This window comes from Mastigoproctus giganteus, chromosome 4, assembly GCF_048544385.1.
Source record: "Mastigoproctus giganteus isolate SK-2022 chromosome 4, ASM4854438v1, whole genome shotgun sequence".
NCBI classification, from domain to species: domain Eukaryota; kingdom Metazoa; phylum Arthropoda; class Arachnida; order Uropygi; family Thelyphonidae; genus Mastigoproctus; species Mastigoproctus giganteus.
This window is the reverse complement of record NC_143578.1, coordinates 173597834-173620370: the sequence shown is the minus strand read 5'-3', so window position 1 is coordinate 173620370 and position 22537 is coordinate 173597834. Positions and strand designations below refer to the sequence as shown.

The following is a 22537-nucleotide window of genomic DNA, read 5'->3' as shown; positions in this document are numbered from 1 at the left end:
GATGGTCCTTTTCAAAATAGTCCCTATTTATGAAATACACTTATTCCAACATTTCTACCATTCTTCAAAAACATGGTGGAAGCAGTGCTGTAATCAAAAATTAGCAGAAGGCATACTCTATGAATGTTACAAAAAACAGAGTATATGTGCATATCAAGCTTGTTAATCAAATTCCAGAGGGTATTGTGTGTGTGTGTGTGTGTGTGTGTGTGTGTGTGTGTGTGTGTGTGTGTGTGTGTGTGTGTGTGTGTGTGTGGAGAACATAAAGTTAGGTAGAGGAAAGACAAAGCACTAGTGGAACTGCACTCGTAATTACGGAGAACAAGGGGCTAACGGAACTGAAATTATAATTACAGAAAACAAAGAAAGAAGGGAGCGCTGAAGTCGTAGGATAAACAGCATTACGTAATTCTTATTACTTCTTTTTATCTTCAGTCCCTTCTTTGTTCTCCGTAATTACGATTTCAGTTCCATTAGTCCCTTGTTTTCCATAATTACTAGTGCTGCCGCTTTGCTTTTCTCTACCTACAAACTTATGAATCCATTATGGTCGTTGGGTACTTTCTGCATAATTATAGCAGTATCCCTGGTCCATATACAATTAATTAATAATATTTTATACTGTTGCATCCTTATAAAAAATTTATTATATATATATATATTAAAAATACTAAAACTATAAGTATTGCCTAAGAATCAAATTCTAATAAATTTATTTTTTAATGTTCAGTAAATATTTTAATATTTGTTTTTTCAAGTCTTTCAAAGGCCAGAAGATTTTTCTGATAACTGGAAGTCTTTTCCTTGCAGCTCCTTCTTCAACTTTGGAAATAAAAAAAACTGCAGGGTAAAAGGTGAGGACTGTAGGGCAGATGAAGGACACATTTGACATTAATGCTGGCTAAGTACTCGATGACAGTATGAACAATATGAGGTTTTGCATTGTTGTGATGAATGTGATCCTACAAAGTGTGCAGTACAGTTCCTTGAATATCAAAAAAAGAGATTACCATAACCTTTCTTGCAGAAGCCACATCTTTTGTTTTTGCTTTCTTTTTTTTTTTGTGTTGGCAATGACAGACTCTCAAACAGAGCTTTGTTGCTTACTCTCTGGGTTGAAATGATGAAGGCATGTCTCATCTGCTGTATCATCTTGGGCAGAACTTAAGCATCTTCAATAACCATCTGTTGCATCTCCTGATAAACCTCCATGCAAACTTTCTGTTGCTTAGGTGCCAATAGACTTGGAACACAGCGTGCACAAATATGTATCATATGCAAATGGTCGTGGAGAATACCGTGAATGCATGCTCCCTACTGCTATTCTCAACATTTCTGCCAATTACTCTACTGTTATACGATGATCTTCTCTCACAATTACAGCAGTTGTTATGGTTTCTGTGGTGATAGCAGTGGTTGGAGCTCCAGGACTGCTGATATTTGTGATTCAATCACATCCATCTTTAAACAGTGCAAGCTGTGCTATATGGAAGCATAGATTCACCATAAGCCTCTTTTAACATTTCATATGCTTCAGCTGATGTTTACTTGAGAAACACAAAACAATGAACATGTCAGGTTCATTGTTACTTAGGCAAAACTGAACAGGCATAAACTTGATTGACTGCCAGGGTCACACTGTGTGCATGAACCAACTGTGCAATTGCTATGTAATGAAGCTTTGTTTGGTCTTAAATTCATTAGAAATTCTTTGTGCATTAAGAATCTGCAGATAGAGGAACCACTAGGTAGCAGTGATCACACTGTGCTGAAGTGGAATTTACTCAAAGAGGTAACTACCATCGGGAGTAAAGGGATGGGTTTTTGCTTTCTTAAAGGTGACTACGGTGGTCTGAGACAGTACTTAAATTCTATATGGTGGGACCAATTGATGATGTTGCCAAGAGAAAATTCAAAATAGGAAGCATTCAAAGAATTCATCTTGGAAGATACTAGGCTTTTCATACCAACTAAGAAATATTGTTCAAGTTTTAAGCCTAAATGGATGTCAGATGAACTAATTAGACATGTGCAGAGAAGAAAAATGCATGGGATACATAAATTAACAGTTGACACAAAGTCTATGATCGATATAAGCCAGTCTGTAACAAAGTCACAAAGGAAGTTAGGCAGGCAAAGGCAAATTACGAGAAATATTTGCCAAAGGATGCAAAGAAAAACAGCAAAGAATTCTTTACTTATGTAAACTCTAGAAGGAAGGGGATGAATCAGATTGGTCCACTTGATATTGATGGTTCAACTGATGATGATCCTACTCAGGTAGCTAACAAACTAAATGAATATTTTGCATCTACATTCACACATGAGGAGTTATTCAAGGAAGGGAATGTCAGAGGTGTTTTAAACTCTGACAGTCAGCTAGATAATCTTGTAATAACCAAGAGTAAAGTGGAGGAGAAATTGTTGAAGATAGACTAAAGAAAGGCACCTGGGGGTGGATGGAATCTGTCCAGTTATATTAAAGGAGGCAGCAAAGGAAGTAAGCAATCCCTTAGCCATAATTATGAGAGCTTCCTTGGACTCAGGGGAGGTACCCATGGACTGAAGATGCGCAAATGTTACCCCAATTCACAAAGGAGGATCAAAGAGCAACACAAGTAGTTATAGACCTTTTAGTTTAACTTCTGTTCCAGGAAAATTAATGGAGGTGCTGGTTAAAGAAGCATTGCAGGATCATCTAGACAAGACTTCAGTTATAGTTGGACACAGCATTGGTTTGTTAAGGGGGAGTCTTGTCTGACCAATTTTTGGATACTATGATGTAGCCACAAAGGAACTGGATGCAAAGAATAATTTTGATATCATATATTTGGATCTTAGAAAGGCTTTTGATACTGTTGCACATGGAAGACTACTGCACAAATTGCAACAGTGTGGCATTGGAGGCAAATTGCTTCTATGGATAAATGGATGGTTGAGTGGGACAAGACAGAGTGGTAATCAATGGATGCTGCTCTTCGTGGACTAATGTTATTAGTGGAGTTCCTCAAGATTCAGTGTTGGGTCCATTGTTGTTTTCTGTATTTATTAATGATATTGATGATGGTATATCAGGTTTGATGTCCAAGTTTGCACACGATAGGAAGGTCATCAGGGTTGGTAATGACTCTAATGACAGTACACTGCCGCAACAGGATCTAGAAAAGTTGAGCAAATGGGCTTGAGAGGTCGCAACTGAAGTTTAACATTGACAAATACAAAGTACTTCGTGTAGGTAGCAATAACCCCAGAGTAATGTATCAACTGGGTGGTACTACACTACCCTGAGTGTAGTATCAACTGGGTGGTACTACACTACCCTGAGTGTAGTATCAACTGGGTGGTACTACACTCAGGGTAGTGGAGAATGAAAAATACCTGAGGGTAATTGTGCAATCAGATATGAAGTTTTCTGAGCAGTGCAGACAAGTTGCAAAGGTAGCTCATGGTGTCTTGTCAGTGATATACAGGAATTTTTCTAGCAGGGATAAGGAGATGAATATCCCCTTGTGTAAGGCAATGGTCAGGCCACACCTTGAGTACTGTATACAGGTCTGGAGCATTCATTTTAAGAAAGATGTAGAGTTGTTGGAATGAGTATAGAGAAGGGCAACAAGATTAGTGAAATGGAACAAAGGGTTGCTCTTACGAAGAAAGGCTTAACTTTTGCAAATTAACATGTCTGGAGACTAACCTGCGAGGAGATCTGATTGAAGTGTATAAATCCTTGAATGTTTTGAGCATGCTCAATGCTGATGGGATGCTTCCTCTTGCTCAGAATAATTGCCCGAGAGGGCATAAATTCAAATTGAGGAAAGACAGTTGTAGAATAGATGTGCGGAAGTTTGCCTTTAGTCAGCGGGTGGTTGATTGCTGGAAGAAACTTCCATCTGTCTTTGTAGAAGTTGATAGCTTAAACAGATTCAAGACAGAACTAGACAAACATTTGTAGTGTGTGTGTGTGTGTGTGTTGTTATTTGGTTTTTTTTTTTTTTAGGAGCATTAGCAACTAAGGCCATATTGCTCCGGGAATATGCGGTGGTCATTCCCTGACCTTTCGTCATCCTCCGTATTTGGGGGTGACGGTCTCAAACCCTGGTTTAATCAAGAAGCGTGTGCTATGCACTGCTGCTCCTTCCCACCTGGCTACGGAGGTGTGTGTGTGAGAGAGAGAGAGAGAGAGTGAGAGAGAGAGAGATGCTATATAAGCTTGCTTTCTTGCATCATGTGCCCTTGCTAATGCTAAAATAGCCAGCAGTACTGTTGTTGATAAAAAATTATGATCATTCTTTATTGAAAAAGTCTCATAATCTATATTGTGTATTTTGTTATTTGTTTTGTCATCCAATATATATATATGTTTTTGATGTTGTAAAACTGAACTAGATGCATTATGACCTTTATTGCCATTGTACTATCAAACCCCAAACCAAACAAAACCTTTATTACACAACACTTTTTAATTGAAGCAGGGGTAATACGAGTTTCAGATAAAGTTCTATGCTATTACGTACTCATTTTAAGGAAAATTATACATGGTATGCACCACTGAAATAGTTTTAAATACCTTTATCAGCTACAAAAGCTAACAGAGCCTCTGACCTTATCTGGTCATCCTAGATCATAAACGGAAAATTTATTTTATTTTAAATTTGCATACATGGTATTCTGGTTCGGTAGCTAAATGTATTTAAAAAAGCAAAACCTCACAAAAACTTTATTAGTTTAATGAATTTTGCATATGACACTACTTTTTTTTATAAACTTATTTTTAGGACTTCCTCACTTTGCAACTGGTTATACAAGAAACTGGGGACGTGATACATTTATAGCACTTCGTGGACTTTTCCTAATTACAGGAAGGTATGAAGAAGCCAGGTATGTATTAATTTTTGTGGCAATTATTTTAATACTGTTAGTATGAGCTATAGAGTTCAAGGAAGCCAGATTTTTGAAACATCAGCCAAAATAAACTTCTCTCTTTGTGTTTCTGACCAAATATATGTACATTGCGTGTTCAAAACTTTAGTAACTGACATAATAATATTTGGGAAATAATATAAGCTATATTTCCAATATAATGTAAGCTGTAAACTAATACCAAATAGCTTATTCGCTGTTTAATATTAATAGTAGAAAATGGCACAAGGAAGCAAGATTATACGTTATCAACAAAAAACAACACCTCTCACATTATTCATCTAACTCTTCTAATAATTTTTCTAGTTCTTGTTGTTTTGGTTTTTATGAGCATTAGCAACTAAAGCCATATTGCTCCGGGATTTGCGGTGGTCCCTAACCTTTCCGCATCTTCCGTATTTGGTGGTGACGGGCTCAAACCCCGGTCTAATCAAGAAGCATGTGATACGTACTACTGCTCCTTCCCACCTGGCTATGGAGGCACCTTCTAGTTCTTCCTTAAATTTATCCAAATTACCCACTTCAACAACAGCAGATAGAAGTTTGTTCCTACAATCAACAACTGCTGGCTAAAACCAGTTTTCACACATCTGTCCTGCAACCAACTCTTATCAATTTAAATACATGTATAGGTCCCCTGATGCATTGACTAACCAAGAGGATGCCATCATCATTTCGTTTACTCAAACTATTCTAAGCTCTAAAACAATAAAACAAATTGTAACATCTGGAAATTATGTGCCTGAGTGCAGGTACCTAATTTCCAGATGCTACAATTTGAAAAACTGAATCCTTTCTTGATCACATTACCCTTCTCTGCACCAATCACATTACCCTTCTCTGCACCAATCCCAACACATTCACATCCTTCCTAAAATGAGGCTTTCAGATCTGTATGCAGTACTCAAGATGTTGCATGACCATTGCCTTCTTACAATGGGATAATCATCTCCTTAACTCTAATGGCAAAATTCCTGTATATTATTGACAAAATCCCCTGAGCTGTCTTAACAGCCTGTCTACACAGCTCACAGAACTTCGTGTCTTACTGCACAATTATCCCCCTGACCTTTTTTGTTCTCATATATCCTCATAATAGTATTACATGGGCGGTGTGTTATTTTCAGTTTCAGTATATCAATCTGTGGATTTTACACATGTCATCCTTGCATTAGTAGAGGCATATGATGCAAGAAAGCAAGCTTATATAGCACCAGCCAAAACAAAAACCTCCCATTCACTCCAAATGTTTGTCTATTTCTGCCTTGAACTTATTTAAGTTGTTGACCTCCACTAAAACAGATGGAAGTTCATTCCAACTATCAACCACCTGCTGGCTAAAGGTCAGTTTCCACACATCTATTCTACAAATGTCTTTCTTCAGTTTGAATTTATGTCCTCTCGGGTGAGTAATCTGAGCAAGTGGTAGAATCCCATTAGCAATGAGCTTGCTCAAATCATTCAAGGCCTTATACACCTCAATTAAATCTCCTTGCAGGTGCCTAGTTTCTAGAAGCTGCAATTTGCAGAACTTAAGCCTTTCTTGGTAACACGAACTCTATTGCACTCACCAGTCTTGTTGCCGCTCTCTGTACTTGTTCCAGCAGCTCTACAATTTTCCTAAAATGAGGCCTCCAGACCTGTATACAGTACTCAATGTGTGGCATGACCATTGCCTTATACAAGGAGACAATCACCCCCTTATCCCTGCATAAAATCTAGCAAAATTCCTGTATAACATTGACAAGAAACCATGAGCTACCTTTGCAGCCTGTCTGCACTGCTCAGAAAACTTCATATCTGACTGCACAGTTACCCCCAAGTCCTTTTCATTCTCCACTACCCTGAGTGTAATACCACCCAGTTGATACATTACTCTTGGGTTACCGCTGCCTATATGCAGTACTTTGCATTTGTCAATGTTAAACTTTAGTTGCCACCTCTCACTCCAGCTGCTCAACTTTTCCAGCTCCTGTTGCAGTAGCATACTAGCATTACTGTAATTAGCAACCCTGCCAACCTTCGTATCATCTGCAAACTTAGACATTAACCTTGATATGCCTTCATCAATATCATTGATAAATACCGAAAACGACAATGAGCCCAATACAAAACCCTGGTGGATTCCACTAATAACATTAGTCCATCAAGAGCAGTGTCCATTGGTAACCACTCTCCCATCCTTTTATCCATTGTAGGAACTTGCCCTTAATGCCATACTGCTTCAATTTGTACAGTAGTCTTCCGTATGCCACGGTATCAAAAGCTTTCCTAAAATCCAAGTAATACCTCACTTAAAGAAGTGGATGCATTCCAGTACTCTACTTCATTTTAAGGAACTTCAGTATCGGAGGTAGAAATACCATAGCAAGAATATGGATATGTTCCTACATTTAAAAAAGAGGTACAAATTGTTCAAAATAAATTTTTTTGAAATGAGAAAATACATATTATATTATTAAATATTAAAGAAAACTCCACAAGAGTCAAGTAAAACAGTAGACTTAAAATCTGTTATGAAAAATAATGCAAAACAACACTAGTGCTCACTTGATGTCTTTTTGAAAAATGCATCTAGGGTTGACTGTCTTGCTTTTTTCTTATGATGGCTTAGCATCTCACTATAACAAGTTAAAGCATTTAAAATGGATCTGTTCACAGTGCGGTTTCGTTGAAAATCGGGATCATTTTCTGATAAGACATGTGAGGCATGAATCACTTCATTTAAATAATTAGACAAGGTCTCTGTTGTTAATATCCTCTCTGAGGGAATCTCTTCATTTTTCTGAACTATTCTTGGGGGCACTGGTTAAAGAAGCACTGCAGGATCATTTAGACAAGACTTCAGTTTTAGCTCGGACACAGCATGGTTTTGTTAAGGGGAAGTCTTGCCTGACCAATTTGATTGGATACTATGATGCAGTTACAAAAGAACTGGATGAAGGGAATAGCTTTGATATTATATACTTGGATCTTAGAAAGGCTTTTGATACTGTTGCACATGGAAGACTGCTACACAAATTGGAGCAGTGTGACATTGGAGGCAAATTGCTGCTATGGATAAAGGGGTGGTTGAGGGGGAGAAGACAGAGAGTGGTAATCAATGGACTAATGTTATTAGTGGAGTCCCTCAGGGCTCAGTGTTGGGTCCATTATTGTTTTCTGTATTTATAAATGATATTGATGAAGGTATATCAAGTTTAATGTCCAAGTTTGCAGATGATACAAAGGTTGGCAGGATTGTCAAGGACACTACTGACACTATGCTGCTGCAACAGGATCTGGAAAGGTTGAGCAGATGGGCTGAGAGGTGGCAAATGAAGTTTAACATTGACAAATGTAAAGTACTACACATGGGAAACAGCAACCCCAGAGCAACGTATCAACTCTGTGGTACTACACTGACAGTGGTAGAGAATGAAAGGGACTTGGGGCTGGTTGTGCAGGCAGATATGAAGTTCTCTGAGCAGTGCAGATGGGCTGCAAGAGTAGCTCATGGAGTATTGTCAATGATATACAGGAATTTTTCCAGCAGGGATAAGGAGGTGATTATTCCCTTGTATAAGGCAATGGTCAGGCCACACCTAGAGTACTGTATACAGGTCTGGAGGCCTCATTTCAAGAAGGATGTAGAGCTGCTGGAACGAATACAGAGAAGGGCAACAAGATTAGTGAATGGAACAAAGGGGTGCTCTTACGAAGAAAGGCTTAAGTTTTGCAAATTACAGTGTCTGGAGACTAGGCACCAGCGAGGTGATCTGATAGAGGTGTATAAAGCCTTGAATGGTTTGAGCATGCTCAATGCTGATGGGATTCTTCCTCTAGCTCAGAATAATCACCTGAGAGGGTATAAATTCAAATTGAGGAAAGACAGATGTAGGATAGACGTGCGGAAATTTGCCTTTAGCCAGCGGGTGGTTGGTTGGTGGAACAGACTTCCATCCCTTGTCGTGGAGGTTGATAGCCTAAATAAGTTTAAGGCTCAGCTGGACAGGTATTTTGAACGAACAGAGGAGTGAAGTGGAAGTGGGTTTTTTTTTTTTTTTTTTTGGCTGATGCTGCATAAGCTTGCTTTCTTGCATCAATTGCCTCTACTAATGCTAATGCTATTTACTTGTTGCTCCTTTAACTCTTGGAGTTCCTCATTTGTTAGTGTCTCATCATGGCTACTTAATAAATCCTGAACATCAGCTACATTGACTTCTGCAAAGCCTATTGCATGTTCCATTTGAATAAATTCTGTGCTAATTGGAGGAATTTCACATTCTACTCCATTACGTTCTGTAACATTGGGCCATATTTGTTGTCAAACACCATTAAGACACTGATCTGTCATTTCATCCTAGGCTTCTTTGGTATTGCTGATTGCTTTCATAATGTAATTTTTCCAGAAATTATTGATCAACTGTTGTGTTTCATCATTAGCCTCAATCAGTTCACTAAAAGTGCATCTCAGATTGTAGGCCTTAATGGCTGCTATAACACAAAGTTGGGTTTGGTGGGAGAAACAGCACTTCAACAGGAATGCATGTTTGAAGTGAGCCAAGATTTGAAAGATGACCTGGTGCCTTGGGTTCGAAATTATTTTGTTCACAATAACATCGGACGGCAGGACAAAAACAGTTCGTAAACAAGTCCATTGTCACCCAGGCAAATTAGGTTTGGAGAATCCTTTCATAGCTCGAACCGTTTAGGAATGATAAACAAGAATTGGCTTCAGCTTTATATCCCCAGATGCATTTTGTGTCCAACAACAGTGTTAATTGTTTCTTGGCTGCTTTAAACCCGGAAGCTCTTTTCTCATCTCGGGAGATGCAAGTTTTGGAAGGCAAGCATTTCCAGAATAGCCCGCTTTCATCCACATTGAATATCAAATTCTGCAGGTAGTTTCCTTGTTCTACTACGGCCGGCTTGCAGTTCTGCAGGAAATTCTGCTGCTGCCTGGATGTCTGCACTTGCGGCCATGCCCGTCAGTTTAACGCTATGAATTCTTACACGTTTTTTTTTTTTTTTTTTAATTTCTCAAACCAATCGCAAGAAGCCACAAAAGTCTCAGTGGTTTCACAGTTTCCTGGGCCTTTAAATGGTTAAATAAATTTAATGCTTTGTGTTAAACCTGGGTGACTGTCATATGATGCTGTGTCATATCATTTACCCAAGCATTTAACATTTTTTCCATGTTTTCTATAATGCTACTACGTGTGTGTGTTAATTTGGATGCGGTAATGTCACTACAATTTAGCACAGACTGCTTAACTTTATCAGCTTGATTTAAAATTGTTTTTAAAGTTGAACGTGCTAACCCCAGTAATTGTACCATGGCATTTCTTTTCTCCAGCTTTTAACTTCCTTATAATTTGCATTTTGGTTTCTAAAGATATTGTTTTACATTTTAATGACATACCAGGAAATTATTATTTAATTACGTATTTAATAAAATATATTAAAACAATTACAGTAGTACGCATGATATCAGTGACAATTAACCACTGCTTGCTCTATCATGAAGTAAGTTGTGTGAAAATTCCTACTACAAACTTTCGGATATGCCATAGGGCATTTTTTGCCGGCTTCATTATAAACAAGCTTTGTTACCAAAGGATTCTTTAACTGAGGTATTACTTTATATGATATCAAAATTATATTTTGCATCTAGTTCCTTTGTGACTACATAGTATCCAATCAAATTTGTCAGACAAGCGTTTCCAGAATAGCCCACTTTCATCCACATTACTGCAGCCTTGTCTAGATTGCTTCCTTAACCAGTGACTCCATTATTTTCCGTGGAACAGAAGTTAGACTAACTGGTTTGTAATTACTCATGTCACCCTTAGAAACCACTTTGTGAATTGAGAACACATTTGCACATCTCCAGTCCATGGAGCCCTCCCCTGAGTCCAAGGCAACTTTCATAATTATGGCTAAGGGTTTGCTTCCTTTAATATAACTGGATAGCTCCCATTCATCCCAAGTGTCTTTAAAATGTTCAATTTCAGAAATTTCTCCTCCATTTTACTCTCAGTTATTACAAAATCATTTAGCTCCCTTCAAGAGTTTTATAAGTTTCTGGCCTCCACTTCCCTACAGACCTGCTCATGTGTAAATATAGATGCAAAATACTAATTTAGTTTGTCAGCTACCTCAGCAGGTTCATCAAAAGTCGAACAAACAACTCACCCCCTTCCTTCTAGAGTTTACATCTTTACTGTTTTTTTTTTTTGCATTGTTTGCCAAATATTTCTCGTAGTAGTAGTAGCAGTGGCATGTGATGCAAGAAAGTAAGTGTATCAGCTTACGTAGCATCAGCCAAAAAAAAAAAATATTTCACACAACCTTTCGTAATCTGCCTTTGCTTCCCTAATGTCCTTTGTGACTTGATTACAGACTGTCTTATATCTACCAGAAGCATCTGTGTCTCCTGACAATTTATATCTGTCTCATGCATTTTTCTTCTCTACCACATGTCTCATTAGTTCATCTGACCTCCATTTAAGCCTAAACCTTGAACAATATTTCTTAGTTGGTATGAAAAGCCTAGTAGCTTCCAAGATTAATTCCTTGAGTGCTTCCCATTTAGAATTTGCTGTTCATAACATCATCAGTTGGTCCCACTATATAAAATTTAAAAAATCTCTGAGACCACTGAAGTCACCTTTACAAAAGCAAAAACACTTCCCTTTACTGCTGATGGTACTTACATATTTAAGTAAATTCCACATCAGTACACTGTGATCACTGCCACCTAGTTGTTCCTTTATCTGCAGCTTCTTAATCATTAAGAATCACTGCTGATAATCAGATCAAGAGTATTACTCCCTCTGGTTGCCTCTCGAACATGGTGCTGTAGAAAACAACCATCCAATAAACACAAAAGTCTTGCTAGTGTGTGAGGAACAATCCACAAGTTCCAAAGTATATTTGGGAAGTTAAAATTCCCCATTATAAGACAATCTGATTTACTGGCTCTATTTCCAAGTACAGTTGTCCATTGTACTCATCAGAATCATTAGGCCTATAACAAACTCCTACTCTCAACTTGGTTTTCCCAATGCTTTTATCACACCAAACTGACTCAACATTGCACTTTCCACCCATGTCAACTGAATGCACTTCCCTAGATTTTGTGTGTCTTAACTAACAGCATCACCCCTCCTCTCTTCCTATCCTTTCTGTACACATTGTACTTCCTAAATTCCAATTCTGCCTTCCTTATATCTGTGTAACACCACATCTCTGATATCCCAACAATATCTGCCTTTGATGTCTTGACCAGCACCTCAAATTCATCAGATTTATTTATTAAAACCCTAGCATTGGTGTACATGCAAGTATACCTATTCTTGCATAAACCTATTCTTACTCTTAATTACCCTAACACAACCCATGTATTTACTTGTTCCATGATGACTCCCAGCAGCCCTTGAAATCCCTAGTACCTCACATTCCAGGCTGCTGCTCATTCCAATAGAAGTATGCAAGAATCACTTTCACCTCTGCCTGCGACTACTGTTAATCTATTAGCCTGTAAATACTCCCAAGCTGGCAGTTTTCCGACCCACCTAGCACTGTCTTAGATTAATAGCATCAGCAAATATTCTTGCACCCTTTCTATTTAAGTGTATCCCATCCCTGTAGAAACAATCTGTCTTGTTAATAAGCACAAACCAAGCTGAGAAAAATTCTACCCCATGAGCCTTGCACGGTTTTTCCAGGGCAGAGTTGATTGATAAGGCTCTCATCATATACTCCCTCCTATCGTGTCTGGGCAGAATTGCAAATTTACCCCTAACTCATGATTTTTTTTCAGCATTGACCTATTTGTTAAGTAAATCTGCAGATCTCCTATTATTAATGTCATTGTTCTAACGTGTTCAACAATATCACCCTTTCTGCCCTTAAAAGATGATATATGCTATACAATGTCATAAATTTTTGCCCCTGGCAGACATACTGTTGTCCTCTTCTGCCTATCCTTTTTACATAATATATTCCCCATCACCCTGACAATTGAGTCACCGACAATAACTAGTTCCTGTGGGACCAGCGCATTCTGCCCTGCAGGTTGCTGCTATATTTCCTGATAATCAAGTGCAATCTCTGGCATTGTTTTCCTGAGAGCTTGATGAGGCCTGCGAGCTTGATGAGTCCCCTAGTTTAAGTCTTTCGAGGGCATTTCTCCTGTCCTTCAAACTCTCATAAAGGCCCATAATAACGCGGAGTCGGCACCCAACTTCTTCACACTGCTTACATTGGGCACACACAAAGACATCCCCCTTGGTAATATCATGTCCTGGCCCAGAAAGTCTGCAAGCATTTCACAGGTTACACATTTTTTTAGGCTGTGATGCATTTGAGGATTGACCCCCTTCCCCTTCAGTTCTTCCCTGAGCCACCGTACTCCGGCTATTTTGTGAACGTTGCTTTGCTGCTCTAGTCTCGGGCATGATTTCCATTTAAATACAATTTAATTAACAATGAAAATGAATAAGGTTAATAAATTTAATTGATTAATTTACTATACTATACTTGACTATATAATACTATACTAAGCTAATGCAGTAATATGTATTCCGCTATATAGTTTTATGTTATCATAAAACTATACCTTAGCTATCAAGTTCTAGATATACGTTATCAAGTTACACTATACAGTAAAGATCACTATGTTAAATTAGTTGTATCCTTAGCTAAATGCAAAAGATATATCCCTAAAAAGTTATTAAAACTATGAAAATACTTATTTATTACAATTAAAACCCTACTATTCTTCAGCGCTACTGGTTAGCTACGACATTCCAGCCAAAGCACCAATACGATAGCAGTATGAGAAGCGAGTTGTAACTTACAATGTCACTAGCTAAATTTAAAAAAATACAATAATGGATGCTACTAAGCCTATTTAATCTAACTGTAAATCACAAATTAATGCATTATCTAACCAAAAATATGATAAATTACAAAAGATATGTACCCCCAAAGGAGATTCAAACCTTCAAAATATCTTAAGTGTACAACAATCCTATTACAATTTAATCCCTCCTATTACAATTTAAACCATACTATTCTTCTGAGCTATTGGGTATGCTACGATTTTCCCCCCAAAACACTGGCACGATAGCAATATGAATAGGAGTTGTAACTTACAAAATCACTCACTAAATTTTAAAAATAAGCTAACAAACTCTAATAAGCCTATTTAATCTATTGGTAAAACACAAATTAATATGTTAACTAATCAAAAATACGATAAAATTTGAAGGAAAAGTTATCCATTTTGAGTAGCCACAGAAGTCTACGTTTTTCACCAAGCAACACCTGGCAGCCCAGATAAACTTAAAATGCCACTTCTCAGCTGAACTCCAAGATTTTGCTAGATCCTTTTGCAGTAACATATCCTGATTACCATCATTAAGTACCCTGCCAACTTTTGTAACATCTGCACACTTAGATATTAAGTTATGCCTTCATCAATATCATTAATAAATATTGAAAACAATGATGGGCCTAGTACTGAGTGCTGAACCCTGGGGAACTTCACTAAAAACATTAGTCCAAAAACAGCAGTATCCATTGATAACCACTCTATTTTTTTCCCACTCATCCATCCTTTGATCCATTATAACTTGCCCCTAATGCCACACTCCCCCTAATATGTAGAGCAATCTTTTATATGAAATATCAAGTCTTTCTGAAATCTAAATATATAATCTAAATATTTTCTGCATCATAATAACCCAATCAGGTTGGTAAGACAAGATTGCCCCTTATCAAATCTATGCAATAACTGTTGTGCAACTGTTTTCCTGTCTAGATGATTCTGCATTACTTCTTTTACTATTGACACCATGATGTTCCTTTAAACAGAAGGCAAGCTTCCATATCTGTAGTTACTCACTTTTCCATATGTATTATGCATTTATATATCTCCAGCCCATAGGAATCTCGTATTAATCCAAGGATGCTCTCGTGTTAATCAGTAAAAAATTGCTTATCTCTTTTGATGCCTCTCTTAAGATAGCTTGATAGATCCCATACATGTCTGATGCCTTATTTACATTTATCTTCAAGAATTTTCTTTCACTTTCCTCTCAGTTCTCACAAAATCATTTAGGTCCCTGTAATTTGATATACAGCCACTCCCCAGCTAATGTAATACTCGACGTTTGGAAATTCAACTTTATGTAAGCTTGTTTTTTCCAGCCGGTGCAAACTTAAAAAAATCGTGGAAACGTATTTTGCATCCCGTAGAAATAGATGGAGGTATCGTGAAAATGTGAATCCAGTAACACTTTTTTTTTTTTTTTTTTTGTAATTCATTCCAAAGCCTCAGAAGTTGAAATTTTTGCTATATAACTATTTATCTGTCTAAAAGGTCATTTTTATAAGGGAGCACTACCCTTTCATCATTATCATATGTTCCATTATCAGAATCAATTTTTGAACACCTTTGTGATATTTTTCTAAAACACATTTCTAGAGGTCACTACCATAAAACAGTAAAAACAATTTGCACTTTCCAGTTTATTGCGCTTTTCTGTTCAGAGTGCTCTCTCTCTCTCTCAGAGTAACTGAAAAATTTTTTTTTTGGCTGGTGCAATAAAAGCCCCAGGCTTCCTCGCACCATGCAGCTAATAATAATAAGACTGTAGTTATAGTTCAGACACAGCAGAGTGGGTTTGTTTAGGGGAAGTCCTGTCTGACAAATTTGATTGGATACTGTGATTGGTCACGGAGAAACTGGATTCAAAAAATGAATTTGATATCATAAACTTGGATGATATCATGTACTGTTGCACATGGAAAAATACTGTACAAATTGGAGCAGTATGGCATTAAGGGCAAGTTGTTACAATGGATAAAAAGGATGATTGAGTGAGAGAAGGCAGAGAGTGGTAATTAATGGACACTTCTCTTTGTAGACTAATGTTATTAGTGAAGTTCCCCAGAGTTCAGTATTGGGCCCATTTTTGATTTCTGTATTTTTCAATGATATTGATGAAGGTATATCAGGGTTAATGTCTAAGTTTGCAGTTGATAGAAAGGTTGGCAGGGTTGTTAATGACAATAATGGCCATGTGCTATTGCAACAGGATCTATAAAAGTTAAGTAGATGGGCTGAGAGGTGGCAACTGAAGTTTTAACATTGACAAATGTAAAGTACTGCATATGGGTAGCAGTAACCCCAGAGTTACATACGACTGGGTGGTACTACACTCAAGGTAGTGGAGAATGAAAAGGACTTAGGGATAATTGTGCAGTCAGATATGAAGTTTTCTGAGCAGTGCAGATAGGCTGCAAGAGTAGATCATGTGGCATCTTGTCAATTTTATTCAGGAATTTTGCTAGGGGGATAAGGAGGTGATTGTCCCCTTGTATAAGGCAGTGGTTAGGCTTTACCTTGAGAACTGCATTACAGGTCTGGAGCCTCATTTTAGGAAGAATGTAGTGCTGCTGGAATGAGTACAGAGAAGGGCAACGAAATTGATGAGTGGAACAAAGGGTTGCTGTTACCAAGAAAGGCCTAAATTCTGAAAATTTCAGCATCTGGTCTTAATCATCTTAATTAGATCACCTTGCAGGTGATCTAATTGAGGTGATTAAGACCTTGAATGGTTTGAGCAATATCAATGCTGATGGGATTATTCCTCTTGCCCAGATTACTCATCTGATGGGACATAAAATCAAATTGAGAAAAGACAATTGTCAGATAGATGTGCGGAAATTTGCCTTTAGTCAGCGGGTGGTTGATTGTTGGAACAAACTTCCATCTGTTGTAATGGTGGTCAACAACTTATAGGTTCAATGCAGAACTAAGCAAACATTTGGAGTGAATGGATATATGGAATGGGAAGTTTTTTTTTTTTTTTTTTGGCAAATGCTATATAAGCTTGTTTTCTTGCATCATATGCCTCTATTAATGCTAATAATATATACTACAGTATTAAATTAATAGTGGAAGAAGCATGCAAAACTTCACATGTTGGATCACTCAAGGTGGTAAATCCCACATGTTGGTAGCAGTTGTCGATCAGTTTTTCATCAGCTTCATTCCATGCACTTAAACACATAAATACATTGCCTGCAGGATATCGACTTCACACTGAATTTTTCATTCAAGATATAGCAAAATTTTATTTAATAGCATTCTTCTGTAGTTTTTCTTAAAAAAACTGGATTACACCATTATCAAGTAGCTGAAGAACTGACGTCACATTTGGTGGTAAGTACTTGACAGTGATTGGATTTAGGACGTTTACTTGACAATGAGAAGTGCAGTTATCCACAAACAACATAATTTTTCTATTCTTCTCACTCATCCTGCAATCTCAGTCTCTGATCCATTCTTCGTAGATTTTTGATGTCATCCATGCCTTTTTGGTTTGCTGGATACATAGTCGGTAATGTCTTCAAACCATTAAAGCATTGAGGCTTCTGGGCTTTTAAAGAGTCCACGTTCATCAGCATTGAAGATGTTATTATGGTCATATGTCACCAAAACATTTTTTAAATGATTTTCCTTCATTCCTTTGCAGTGTCACTGTCACCGTCCACGGCTGCACTTTCACCTAACATGTTTTTTTGAAAGACAGGCCATGACGAGTCTATTAAATTTCATCTGAACTTTTAAATTCTTCAATATCCATTCGATGCACAAACGATTCAACCCTAGCCTAATCAATGGGACTTTTTTTTGCATACATCATCATTAGCCATTTCAAAATTACCTTTTCAAGATCCAGATACTTTGCCTTTCATGCTTGAATTCTACCCGATGCAGCAGCAGATTTCTCTCAACTTTCAATCTTTTTCCAATCATTCAGAATAGTGAAGAGTTCTGCATTCATAAGTACCCTTATGAATGCAGAACTGTATGGTGATTGCCAGTCTTACAATGCACACCATTATCAACAGCTTTCAAAATCCTTTTCTGTAATTGGCAAAGCTATCCACTTTCAACTGACTTCTAGCTGATGTTCATTTGATTACAGCACTGCGAGAAAAGCGCATGATTTTTTTAACATTTCCCATGCTCTTTTCTTCAGTACAGTGAGTCCCCGAGTTACATAACTTTGGAGTTACGTACATTTTTTTTCACTCTTTTTTTTTTTTTTTTTTTTTCTTAGGATTGTAAAATTTAAAACAGTAAAAAAAAACATGCCATCAATAACAACAAATGCGACACGCACAAATTGCACAACTGAGATACTGTGTAAAAGTTTACGAAGCTTAAATAAGTGACACTGGTACTAGTAAATCTACTAAGAAAAGGAAAGCGATCAATTTGGATCAGAAAATTAAAATAATAAGCATGTATGAAAATGGTAAAACATTAACAAGTATTGCACTGTTGACATTCAGTGTCAACAGTGAACACAATAATAAATGACAAAGACAAATACGAGAACTGGTGAAGGGATCGGCACCAACGAAGTCAACCATAATAACCAAAGCTACGAAATATGTATCAGTTTTTACAGTACAATGACATGCATTTTTTCTTCCTTTTATGTTTTCTTTTCTTGTGTGCACTCTGGCAACTTCACCTCTGTCCCGAGTAAAGTTTTTAATTGAACTAATTAAAAATATATAACTGTTTTTCTTTATTCTTCTGAGGATATTATGTGGTTTTTGTAATTTTGGCACATCAGGGATATAGTAGCAATATTTTATTAGTCATTCCCGAGTTATGTAAAACTCAAGGACTTACTGTAGTTGATTAATTGTAACCATCGTCAGGCTGCAATTACTCAATATATATTTGAAGCATTCCGTCATTTTTAAACACGAATATCATAATAAGAAAGTGAAAATTCAGATTAAGAGGTAGAAATTAATGGTTATTATAGAGAAATCCTTTTATTTTCAAGGTCGTTATACTGAATGTAAAATAGCATTAGGTTAATGAGAAATTGGCCAGAATCAATCACATTGGACATTATAACGTGTCAGGACATTAAAAAGAGAGTCGCTATAAAGAACTTTGACTATATATTACTAATTTACTCAATAATAAATTGAATAAACTAATAACTTTAAGGCTGTATCTTTGCCCAGAGAAAGCTTCTTCAAAATTAACACAAGAAAGTTTAATAATGAATCTGAGTAGTGAGTAACTGTAAGAGTAATGTAATTGCTCTTACAGATAGCATCAGCAAGAATATTTCCTGATGCTATCAAGGCAGTGTTAGGTGGGTCGGAAAACTCCAAGCTTGGGAGGATTCACAGACTAAAAGGTTAAAAGTAGCCGCAGGCAGAGGTGAAGGTAATTCTTGCACAACTTCTAATAGAATAAGTAGCAACCTCGAGAGAGGGGTGCTGGGGTTTCAGGGACTGATGGCAGTCATTGTGAAACAGGTGGGTATATGGTATGTTTCAGGGTAACTAGGAACAGGAATAGGTACATGTATACCAATGTTAGAAGTATAGTAAATAAATTTGATGAATTTGAAGTGTTGGTCAAGACATCAAAGGCAGATATTTTTGGGATAGCAGAAACGTGGTGTCACACAGATATAAGGAATGCAAAACTGGAATTTGTGGAGTACAATGTACAGGATAGGAAGGGAGGAGGTGTTATGCTGTTAATTAAGAAAAACATCAAAAGAAGTGCACCCGGTTGATATAGATGAACAGTGCACTGTTGAGTCAGTTTGGTGTGACATAAGCACTGCGAAAGCAAAAATAAAAGTAGGAGTGTGTTATAGGCCTAATGACTCGAATGAGTACAATGAACAGTTGTACAGAGAAATAGAGTGGGCTAGTAATTCAGAATGTCTTATAATGGGGGGTTTTAACTTCCCAGATATTGACTGGAACTTGTGGGTTGGTCACTCACACACAAGTAAAACTTTTGTGGATTTATTGGATGATTGTTTTCTGCAGCAGCAGCAGCAGCATGTTCGAGAGGCAACCAGAGAGGGTAATACTCTTGATCGGTTATCAGCAGTGATCAATCGTATATTAAGAATTTGCAGATAAAGGAACCACTAGGTGGCAGTGATCACAGTGTATTGATGTGGGATTTACTTAAAGGTGAGTACAGTGGTTTTTTTTTTTTTTTTTTTTTATGTGAACCCCAAACACGAGAGGTATTAGAACCAATAGTACTTAGTACCGTGCTTGGGTTGGAGGTTGAGAAGACAAAAGAAGATATTTGTTAACATTGGACTTGAATGTAATTTTCAGGAAATACGTATCAAGGAAGGTTGTTCCAGAAAACTGAATAAATGAGGAAGATGAAAAGTTGGTTCTGTGGGTTTGAAGTTGGACAGTAAATGGATGTTGGCTGGTGGCGGCACGTGTTCGGACTGTTTTGAAAGAGAGAGTGGGAATTATAGAAGCCAATTCAGAAGAACAGTGCACATGGAAGTATCAGTAGAAGAGGCATGCAGCAGAAACAGTACGTCTATGAGAAAGCAAGTGGAGAGACTCTCCACTTGCTAGAGATGTTAGAGATGAATCATTAATTAACCTAACTGCCCTCTTCTGAATGGAATCAAGAAGCCTGAGAGAGGTTTTGGGGGCACCACCTCAATGTGGGAACAATATTCCATGGCAGGGCGGATTTGCGATTTATACAGAGTGAGCAGCTGTTTGGAAGAAAAGTAATGCCGAGAGCGAAAGAGAAAAACCAAGTTTTTTAGATGCAGAGGAAGCAATATTTGTAATGTGCTTGCGCCAAGAAAGATTAGAAGTCAGGGTAATCCCCAAAAGAGATATATCATTTTGCCTAGAAATCGGAGTGTCCCTAAAGATAAGCATAGGAGCAGAAGAATCCTTTTTGCGAGATATAAGGCAAGACTGAGTTTTAGAAGGGTTGAAATCAACTAAGTTGTCTTTGCCCCACTGGAGAATTACCTGAAGATCGGCATTTAAGGAATTGGTAGCAGATTTTCGAGAACTTGAAGCTGATTGAGCAGGACAAGGTTTCTCAAAATGGAAAGTGGAATGCAACGTGCTATCATCGGCAAAACTATGGATAGGATTGCCAGTCAGTGGAAGAAGGTCATTAATATACAAGAGGAAAAGAGGGGGGGAAAGAACTGAGCCTTGGGGGACACCGGCATTAGTGGAGGTTAGAAGACAGAGAGCCATCTACCATCACCCTCAGTGAGCGATCAGAGAGAAAACTGGATAACCAATTACTAAAAACAGTTGGCAAACCATAAGATGGAAGCTTGTTTAGAAGACCTTTATGCCAAACACGATCAAAAGCCTTTGAGATGTCAAAAGCAACTACTTGTGTTTTACCGAACTTTTCCATTGAATTAGTCCATAAATGGGTAACATAAGCCAGAATACCACCAGTGGATCGACACTGACGGAATCCATACTGGCGATCGTTGATCAGACAGAAGGTTTCTAGGTAGTTTAAGAGTTGGCGGTTAATTGATTTTTCCATTACTTTAGAAAGAGTAGAAGTAATTGCAATGGGACGATAATTGAATTAGGAGCCAGTTCCTAATCCTTTTTAGGAACTGGCTGGATATGAGCAAATTTCCAAGCAGGAGGAAAAACACCTTTGGAATAAGAAAGTGAAAGAAGTTCAGATTACGAACCTAAGGGGGCATAAATTCAAATTAAGAAAAGACAGATGTAGAATAGATGTGTGGAAATTTGCCTTTAGCCAGCGGGTGATTAATTGCTGGAACAAACTTGCATCTGTTGTGGAAGTTGATAGGTTAAATAAAATTAAGGAGGAACTGGACAGGCATTTGGAGGGAATGGTATGATTTTTTTTTTTTTTTTGGCTGATGCTGCATAAGCTCATACACTTGCTTTCTTGCATCACATGCCACTACCACTACTTTCCTAGTAATTGCTGTTACTAGCAAATTAATATTAAAGAAATATTTAAATGAGTTATTGTACAAATTTCTAGTTATATAGTATTCAGTTGATTAAAATTAAAACTTATATGAAACCTTACTGCTGTAATTTACATAGATTTATGCAAAAGTTGACTTTAAAACACTATAAAATTTCCTATGCAAAAACTTTTAGTATTTCAATGCAGAAACGTTTTCAATGTGTGGTGAATAGAAATAAAATTCTGAGGGGACTTACTCTGATTCAGTTCCCTTAAATACTCAACGTCTCTTAAATACACTTGAGAATATGGATGTATATATATATAAAAAAGAGGTTTTCTCCGGTTTTAAATAATTCAATACTATGTGACTAAATTGTATACTATAATTGATTTATCAAATAACTTTTTATTTGATCCATTCTTAATCTAAATGCATATCACTGCATTTCATTTATATTTTATAATTCATTACTTGTCTATCTTGTCACATGTAGTTTTCCATTCAGTTTTCTTATGTGTATGGCCAAGCCTCGCATAACACAATTTTGATTAATGCGTTTTTCAGTTACTGCGATTTGAAAAAATTTAACCACTTTTTACTTTACGCAATGCAAATTTCCAGTTCTTATGTGTATGGCCAAGCCTCGCATAACACAATTTTGATTAATGCGTTTTTCAGTTACTGCGATTTGAAAAAATTTAACCACTTTTTACTTTACGCAATGCAAATTTCCAGTTAACACGATCTTTTTTATGTGATAGTTGAAAAAGATTTGAATTGCATGCTAAGCATCAGTGATGGCC

General features: G+C 37.2%; 1 protein-coding gene across 1 annotated transcript in view; it reads left to right on the top strand.

Annotated features, from left to right (window-relative positions):
- The window catches only part of LOC150087211 (glycogen debranching enzyme), a 763093-nt gene that overhangs the window by 561442 nt on the left and 179114 nt on the right, over window positions 1–22537 (top strand). The window contains exon 20 of the mRNA XM_090371076.1: window positions 4776–4878. Within this exon, the coding sequence (XP_090227202.1) occupies window positions 4776–4878 (103 nt within the window). The remainder of the gene's footprint in view (window positions 1–4775; window positions 4879–22537) is intronic.